Raw genomic sequence first — 9879 nt, 5'->3', positions numbered from 1 at the left:
CTTTCTTTCTTTCTTTCTTTCTTTCTTTCTTTCTTTCTTTCTTTCTTTCTTTCTTTCTTTCTTTCTTTCTTTCTATATATATATATATATATATATTTATTACAGTTTATTGCCTTTGTATTCCATCTGTAGCTCCCTCCCTCTTCCTTTCCCAATCCCCTTCTCCCTCCCTCTTCTCCACCCATGCCCTTCACCCACTCCACTGATAGGGGATGTCCTTCTTTCCTTCTATCCTTTCAGTTGCTTACACACACTAAAACACACAAACAAACAAATAATTATCACAAGAAAAAAATCCAAAAACCTTAGTGTTATCATTTAACATTTGTTCATTTTCCTGTCTTCCACTCAATATATGGGCAAAGATTATTTACCCTTAAGTGTGTAAGAGAAAACCAGTAACAGGACAGTTACAGTAACAGTACCTGTACCACAGTAACAACTATGATAATAGTAACAACTACCACTGAGGGCCTCTAAAAGACTCTACCTAGCAGTGTATCAAAGCAGATACTGAGACTCATAACCAAACTTAGGGCAGAGTGCAGGGAATCATATGAAAAAAGGGGGAGTTAGTATGGCCTGGAGAGAAGAGCAGCTCCACAAGGACCAAATATATCTGGGCACAGGGGTCTTTTATGAGACTATTTCTCCAACCAAAGACCATGCATAGATATAACCTAGAACCCCTGATCGGATGTAGCCCATGGCAGCTCAGTATCCAAGTGGGTTACCCTAATAAGAAGAACAGGGGGTGTTTCTCACATGAACTCAATGTCTGGCTCTTTGAGCTCCCCTTGCCCCCTGAGGGAGAAACAGCCTTGCTAGGCCACAGAGGAGGGCATTGAAGCCAGTCCTGAAGAGACCTGATAAGCTAGGGTCAGATGGAAGGGAAGGAGGCCCTCCACTATCAGTGGAATTGGAAAGGGGCAGGGAGGAGATGAGGGAGGGAGTGTGGGATTTGGAGGGAATAAGAGAGAAGGCTAGAGGTGGGATACAAAGTAAATAAACTGTAATAAATATAAACAATAAAAATTTAATAATTAAAAAAGAGTGTATCTATAACCTTGGCTATTTCTGATCATATTTTGACAATTCCACTGAAATAATCAAATCTGGTTAATTGTGGCTTTTTGTTTTGTTTTGTTTGAGGTAGGGTTTCTCTGTGTAGTCTTGGCTCTTCTGTACTCACTTTGTAGACCAGGCTGGCCTCAGAGTCACAAAGATCAGCCTGCCTCCACCTCCCTGAGTGCTGGGATTACAGGTGTGTACCACTGTGCCCTGATCTTTATGGCTTTTTGAACATGAGAAGCACATTTCTACTTTAGAGTGCTTGACTTTGTTCTTTCTTCTTGGAATACATTTCTCGTAGACATTCATTTCCTTTTATTGTTTGCCCAAACGTTATGTTATATAAAAGTGAACTGTTTGAATATCGCTACCTAAAGCAATAACTGTAAGGCTTTGTATTCTCTCTCTCTCTACTTTTCCTTATGTGTAGCACAGTGAAGGTAGTCAATGGTTTTGTTGAAGTTTGAATGATTTTTCCCATTTATCATCATGTTTTTATTAAAAGTGATACCATGTGGGCTAAAAAATAGATTTTTGATTCTCCAAACACTCCTCACTGTGTTCAATAGTTACTATTGTTTTTCTAGGTAATCAACTTCAAAATGTGGAGTTAGCACTGACAGGCTCTGGACTTCCTGTCTTATTACAGTTTGATCCAGGAAAAGTACTGACTTTTGCACCTTGTTACATGGGTGAACATTCAGATATTCTGTGTGCTATAAGAAATCATTCCATATCACTCCCTGTGATATATCATTTTCAAAGAACTTCACACTTTAAAATGTATCCTGAAAGGGGCAAAATTGAAGAAGGATGTTTTCAGGTAAGCAAGCTTATGCTTTGACTTTCATTTATAGCACTTTGGCTAATTTTTTTTTTTGCTAAAATATTACACAAAAAATTAAAATCCATATTTGATCTACTAGTCTTTATGAGTGTGTCTTGTATGGCTTAAAATTATAAATGTAGTCATAGAGAATCAATAATTCTTTTTGTTAGGTGTCTTCAGTGTGCCAGTAAAAGCATGTAATTCTTAAGTGCAATGTGAAATAGTTATTGCTACTTAAACAGTTTTATTGTATTAAGGAATTATAAGACATACATAGAAAGATGCATTACTTAAGAAGTAGAGTGTTGAATAGGCTCTCTAATGTAGTACCATCAAAATGCACAGAACAAATGTATTATTCCCATTCAGGAAGGATTTTGTGGAACAATCACAGATCAATTCAAAATTTGAAATTTGAAATGGGTACTAGTTACCCAGTTTGCAACTTATTATGTTGAGGAAAAACAAACAAAAAATGTGGACAGTATGACAGTCCTATTGACACCAAGCCAATTCCTATGTTTCTAGGGTTATTTTAATTATGACTAGCCACTCTGATATCATTTTTTCTAGGCATTCTAAAACAGATTTCTTCAGGATTCTCTATTCATCTCCTTTCTTTGCCTGAGCAAGTTTTATGTGACCCTAAGTATATATTATATATACAAATTTAATATTTATATATCAAAATTCTTCATTTTCTACAATTAAATTTCTATAACAATAGAAAACTTTGACTTGATAGGCTTGGGTCAGACAGTAGGGGAGGATGATTTCCACTGTCAGTGGATTGGGGGTGAAGGACATAGGGGAGGAAGAGGGAGGGAGGGTGGGACCAAGAGGAGATGAGGGAGAGATACAATATGAATAAATTGTAAATAATAATAATATAGGAAAAAAGAAAAATTTGTGTCTATAGTACAAAGAATGTGCATAAAACCATACAGTGGTTTCAAGTCTGAGTCCATGTGTTTCGTGCATAGTGCACTGTTGTTATGTCACATGATGCATATACAATAAAAAGTATGCTTTTTATATACTCTGAAGCAAGGTTGTGGTAAAGATTTGTGCTGCAGCACAGACTAGGGCTGCAAGAAAAACCTTGGGTTAGTTACACATTTAGCTTTCATTTAGTTTTGGTTCATTGCATATTCAGAAGCTTTGTTGCCAAATTTTTGTGTTCTTCCAGCAAATTACGTTTTAGGACACCATATATGTTTGTGACCTAAATTAGGGCCTAGAATTTTATGAACTGTTGTACAATTCTGGCTTCATACTTGATGTTTTTCCATTTAAGATATTATGATGTTGTTCTAAACATTCAGGGGAAATTTGTGTGGAGATATACATTTAACATTCTCAAAATACATCACATAGAGGTATTGTTAAATCTTGAGAATGCTGTGTGTAACATTTGGAGGTATTCCCATAGTATTTGTCAAAATGATTGCATGATTTCATATTTCTTCTATCAGTGAATTAGAAGTCTAATTTGTTTATGTGCCTGTCTATACTTGATAATGTCTTTTTTCATTATAATCATTTTAGACAGTAAAAAATGGCATGACAATATAGTTTTAATTATGATTTTCCCATTAACTGATGATGAAGGCTATCAATTACTGTTTTCTTTTTCATTCATAATTTGTTTAGGGAAATATTTACTTATATCCACAGCAAGGTGAATGATGGCTTACTAGAGATAGTACTATTTGAATCTCTCAAATTTATGTGTTATGTTTTCTGACTAGGAGAATTAGAGTGTCAGTTACAACTAAGATTGAAAACCATTTGCTCTTAAAATGGGTAAATTATTCTGTGTTGTCTGAGTGGTCCCAATAGAATCACAATAGTTCTTAGCAGAGTAAAAAGAAATACCAATATTAAAGTGATATGAGTAGAGAAAGAAGTCAATTCAGCGACTTCATAAATGGAAATGAGAGCTGTAAGTCAATGAATGCAATTGTTTCCAGCATCTAGAAGTAGCATAAAATGAATAAAATAAAACCCAGGTTCTCGGGGGGCGGAGCCAAGATGGCGACTAGCACACACAGTTTCCAAGCTGTGGAAGAGAAAAAGTTCTGAGTTGATGAGTGGAAGAACTTCTGAAGCCAGGGAAACAACGGAGAGACTTTCTAAACAACAGGGAACATCGCCGGAGGTGAAAACCTTGGTCTCGGGTCACCCAGGGACTTGTTTGGGGAAGGTGAGAAACGATCCTTTGATTTCTCGGCACTCCCCTCCCCCCAGACCTCCCTCCTCCTCGGCACAGCGGACTCGCCTTTCTCAGCGCAGACCTAACTGCCTGGGGCCTGCAGCCACTGAGGCTGAGCCCCAAGTCCTTTATCGGCAAAGGCCAGCAGTACTGTGTCTCGGAGCCCCAGATTCACGCGCGGCAGCTGCACCATCCTCCCAGGGCCCGAGTCTGCTAGACGCCATACTAGCTCCGCAGGATCGCTATCACTGACAGTACGGCCCGCCCAATACCACAGTGACAGAGAATACGCTATATACTCACCAAAACCAGACAGAAACGCCATACAAGCTAGACACACCAGGCGCTGGGCCTCCAAAGCTTGGAGAGCACAGTAAAGAGACCCCAGGACTTCCCAGAAAGCATCTGCACTAGCAACCCAGTCTCCAGTTACAGCGGGACTTTCTAACCTGGCGGCAGAGCAGCACTGAGCTGGCGGGGCACATCAGCCCTCCAGTTTAAGACTAACCAGGGCCAAACCAGAGAACAGAAAGGCTAGTTACCCCGATTCCCACTGACGTGACCACCCTGAAATCTCCAGCTGCAGCAAGACCTCATAACCTGGCAGTGACAGCAGCACGGAACTGGCAGAGCACATCAAAGAAGCAGGGCCAAACCAGAGAGCAGACAGCCCAGATACGCCTATCTCTGCCAAGTGTCCTGCCTGTAAGTGAGTGCACCCTTGAGAATCTGCAGCTCCACTGATCCTGGCTTCTTCTAAAACAGAAGCCAGGCATCGAACCCCCTCCTACCCATATACCCACTTTGGGAAACAGAGGGGCACTTGGAACATTGAAGTTCCTGCTCTGTGAGTCTAATTGAGGAGTTAAGGCAGTTAATGCCAGAAATTGCGCTGCGATCATCACTAGCGCCTGCGACATATACATTGCAGAGCCCCTCCCACACACTCAAGGGTTCAACATTAGCCATCACTCTGTCCCTCGAGACACACGCCCATACCCACTTACACACACACACACACATATACACACACACGCACGCACGCTTGCATTTGCCTCTGTTTGCGCCTGCGTACTTTCCTCCCACAGGTACAGCTAGTCCTCAGCATACGCTAAGGACACGGGACCTCTCTCAACTTCCTGAAGAATTCTCCAGACTCGAGAGAGAGACAGTACCAGTCTGATCGGCAGAATCCAAAAACAAACAGGGAAGGTCTCAGATAAGCCAATGGCCAGGGGTAGGCGAAAGAACACTTCCAACATAAATCAGGACATCATGACTTCACCAGCAAACCCCAAAATCGATGGATACTCCAATTCATCAGAAGCACAGGAAAATGACCTTAAAGCCATGCTTGCTCAATTATTTGAGGCTCATAAGGAGGAAATGAACAAATCTTTCAAAGAGATGGCCAGTCAATTGGAGGTAAAGAAAGAAGAAATAGACAAAACCCTTAAAGAAACACAGGCAAACATAGCCAAACAAATAGAGGCACAAGTAGAGAAAAAATTAGTGGCATACAAAAAGGAAATGAACAAAGAAATAGAGTCCATCGTAGAGAGACAGGAATCCAAATTCAAACACATAAAAGAAATGGTGCAAGGCATGAAAACAGAATTAGAATCAATAAAGAAAACACAAAGTGAGAAAACTCTTGAGCTGGAGAACTTAGAGAAAAGATCAGGAACCACAAAAGTAAGCATCACCAACAGAATACAAGAGATGGAAGAGAGAATCTCTGGAGCTGAAGACACACTTGCAGAAATTGATACTTCTCTCAAAGAAAAAGTAAAATCAGAAAAATTCCAATCACAAAATATCCAAGAAATCAAGGATGCTATGAAAAGACAAAATCTAAGAATAAAAGGAATTGATGAAAAAGAAGACTCCAGGCTCCAAGGTCCAGAAAATATTTTCAAAAAAATCATAGAAGAAAATTTTCCCAACTTAAAGAAAGAGATGTCCATAAATATACAAGAGGCCTACAGAACACCAAATAGACTAGACCAGAAAAGAAACACATCACGTCACATCATAGTCAAAACACTAAATCTACAGAACAAAGAAAAGATATTAAAAGCAGCAAGGGAAAAAGGCCAAGTAACATATGAAGGTAGACCTATCAGAATCACACCAGACTTCTCATCAGAAACTATGAAAGCCAGAAGGGCCTGGGCAAGCATCATGGAGACTCTAAGAGATCACAAATGTCAACCCAGACTACTATACCCTGCAAAGCTTTCAATCAACATAGATGGAGAAAACAAAATATTCCATGACAAAACTAAATTTACGCAATATCTATACAGCAAACCAACCCTACAGAAGATACTAGAAGGAAAACTCCAATCCAACGAAAACGAATTCACCCAAGAAAACAGGGCATACAGATAATGTCCCAACAAAAATGAAAAGAAAACAAGCAATGAAACAAGGTAAGATCATCGACTCCATTACAAAAGGAACTAACATGCATTGGTCAATATTATCTATCAATATTAATGGACTCAACTCACCAATAAAAAGACACAGGCTAACAGAATGGTTACGGAAACAGGACCCAACATTCTGTTGCATCCAAGAAACACACCTATGCAACAAAGATAAACACTACCTCAGAGTAAAGGGCTGGAAAAATGTTTTTCAAGCAAATGGTTCCAGAAAACAAGCTGGAGTAGCCATCCTAATATCTAATAAAATAGACTTTCAACCCAAGTTAATCAAAAAAGATAAGGAGGGCCACTATATTCTCATCAAAGGAAAAATCCAACAAGAGGACATCACAATTTTGAATATCTATGCCCCAAATACAAGAGCACCTACATTCGTAAATGAAACAATATTAAAGCTTAAATCATACATTGATCCTAATACCTTAATAGTGGGAGACTTCAACACCCCACTCTCATCAAGGGACAGATCAACCAGACAGACACCAAATAGGGAAATAAAAGCACTCACAGAATCCCTAAATCAAATGGACCTAATAGATGTCTACAGATCTTTTCACCCAAACTCAAAAGAGTACACCTTCTTTTCAGCACCGCATGGAACCTTCTCCAAAATAGACCATATAGTTGGTCACAAAGCAAGCCTCAACAGATACAAAAGGATTGAAATAATCCCTTGTATACTATCTGACCACCATGGACTAAAGCTGGACATCAACAACAACAGAAACAACAAAAAGCCGACACGCACATGGAAACTGAACAACTTACTACTCAATGACAGCTGGGTCAAGGAAGAAATAAAGAAAGAAATTAAAGACTTTCTAGAATTCAATGAAAATGAAGGCACAACATACCCAAATTTATGGGACACATTGAAAGCAGTGCTCAGAGGAAAATTTATAGCACTAAGTGCCTACAAGAAGAAAGCTGTAACATCACATACAAACAACTTAATGGCCCAACTGAAAAACCTAGAAAAAAAAGAAGCAGATACACCCAAGAGGAGCAGACGGCTGGAAATAATCAAACTAAGGGCAGAAATCAATCAATTAGAAACAAATAAAATTATCCAAAGAATCAATGAAACAAAAAGCTGGTTCTTTGAGAAAATCAACAAGATAGACAAACCCTTAGCCAAACTAACTAAAAAGCAGAGAGAAACCATACAAATCAGCAAAATCAGAAAGGAAAATGGGGACATAACTACAGACACTGAGGAAATCCAAACGATTATTAGGTCATACTACAAAAGCCTATATGGCACAAAATTTGAAAATCTAAATGAAATGGATAACTTTCTTGACAGATTCCATCTACCAAAATTAAGTCAAGATCAGGTAGAAAGACTGAATAGTCCTATATCTCCCAAGGAAATAGAAGCAGTCATTAACAGTCTCCCCTCCAAAAAAAGCCCTGGACCAGATGGCTTCAGCGCAGAATTCTACAAGACCTTCAAAGAAGTACTAACACCAATTCTCCACAAACTATTCCATAAAATAGAAACAGAAGGAACACTACCAAACTCATTCTATGAAGCCACAGTCACTTTGATACCTAAACCACACAAAGATCCAACAAAAAAAGAGAACTTCAGACCTATCTCTCTTATGAACATTGATGCAAAAATACTCAATAAAATACTTGCAAACCGAATCCAAGAACACATCAAAGATATCATCCACCATGACCAAGTAGGCTTCATCCCAGGAATGCAAGGGTGGTTCAACATACGGAAATCCATCAATGTAATCCACCACATAAACAAAATGAAGGAGAAAAACCACATGATCATCCCTTAGATGCTGAAAAAGCATTTGACAAAGTCCAACACCCATTTATGTTTAAAGTCTTGGAGAGATCAGGGATACAAGGCACATACCTAAAGATAGTAAAGGCAATATACAGCAAGCCTATAGCCAACATCAAACTCAATGGAGAGAAACTTAAATCAATCCCACTGAAATCAGGGACAAGACAAGGCTGCCCACTCTCTCCATATCTCTTTAACATTGTACTTGAAGTCCTAGCCAGAGCAATAAGACAACTAAAGGAGATCAAGGGGATACAAATCGGAAAGGAAGAGGTCAAAGTGTCACTATTTGCAGATGATATGATAGTATACATGAGCGACCCCAAAGATTCAACCAGAGAACTTCTTCAGCTGATAAACACCTTCAGCAAAGTGGCAGGATACAAAATCAACTCAAAAAAATCAGAAGCCCTCTTGTATACCAAAGACAAAAAGGCTGAGAAAGAAATTAGGGAAACAACACCCTTCACAATAGCCACTAACAACATAAAGTACCTTGGTGTGACTCTAACCAAGCAAGTGAAAGACCTATTTGAGAAAAACTTCAAGTCTTTGAAGAAAGAAATTGAAGAAGATCTCAGAAGATGGAAAGATCTCCCGTGCTCATGGATTGGTAGGATTAACATTGTGAAAATGGCCATCCTGCCAAAAGCAATCTACAGATTCAATGCAATTCCCATCAAAATACCAACTCAATTCTTTACAGACCTTGAAAAAAAGATTCTCAGCTTCATATGGAGAAACAAAAAACCCAGAATCTCCAAAACGATCCTGTACAACAACAGATCATCTGGAGGTATCTCCATTCCCGATCTCAAGCTGTACTACAGGGCAACAGTAATAAAAACTGCATGGTATTGGCATAGAAACAGAAAGGAGGATCAATGGAATCGCATAGAAGACCCAGAAATAAACCCACACACCTATGAATTCTCAATATTTGACAAAGAAGCCAAATCCATTCAATGGAAAAAAGACAGCATCTTCAACAAATGGTGCTGGACCAACTGGATGTCTACATGCAGAAAAATGAAAATAGATCCATATCTATCACCCTGCACAAAACTAAAGTCCAAGTGGATCAAGGACCTCAACATAAAACCAGATACTCTAAATCAGCTGGAAAAAAAAGTGGGAAACAGCCTAGAATTCATTGGCACAGGAGACAACTTCCTGAACAGAACACCAACAGCACAGGCTCTAAGAGCAACAATCAATAAATGGGACCTCATGAAACTGAAAAGCTTCTGTAAAGCAAAAGACACTGTCATCAAAACAAATAGACAGCCTACAGATTGGGAAAGAATCTTCACCAACCCTTTATCTGACAGAGGGCTAATATCAAGTATATATAAAGAACTAAAGAAGCAGAAAAGCAACAAACCAAGTAATCCACTTAAAAAATGGGGAACAGAGCTAAACAGAGAATTCTCGAAAGAGGAACATCGAATGGCAGAGAAACACTTAAAGAAATGCTCAACCTCATTAGCCATTAGGGAAA

The 9879-nt window shown here is 39.0% G+C and overlaps 1 protein-coding gene across 1 annotated transcript in view; it reads left to right on the top strand.

The window, feature by feature from the left end:
- Positions 1-9879, top strand: part of LOC129677283 (cilia and flagella-associated protein 47-like) — a 603052-nt gene that overhangs the window by 15170 nt on the left and 578003 nt on the right. The window contains 1 exon segment of the mRNA XM_055607932.1: positions 1659-1894. Coding sequence (XP_055463907.1) covers positions 1659-1894 — 236 coding nt within the window.

The sequence above is a fragment of the Psammomys obesus genome, unplaced genomic scaffold (genome assembly GCF_907164565.1).
Source record: "Psammomys obesus unplaced genomic scaffold, mPsaObe1.curated_primary_1811, whole genome shotgun sequence".
In the NCBI taxonomy this organism is placed as follows: Eukaryota; Metazoa; Chordata; class Mammalia; order Rodentia; family Muridae; genus Psammomys; species Psammomys obesus.
The sequence above is the reverse complement of the archived record's forward strand: the minus strand, read 5'-3'. Positions and strand labels throughout refer to the sequence as shown.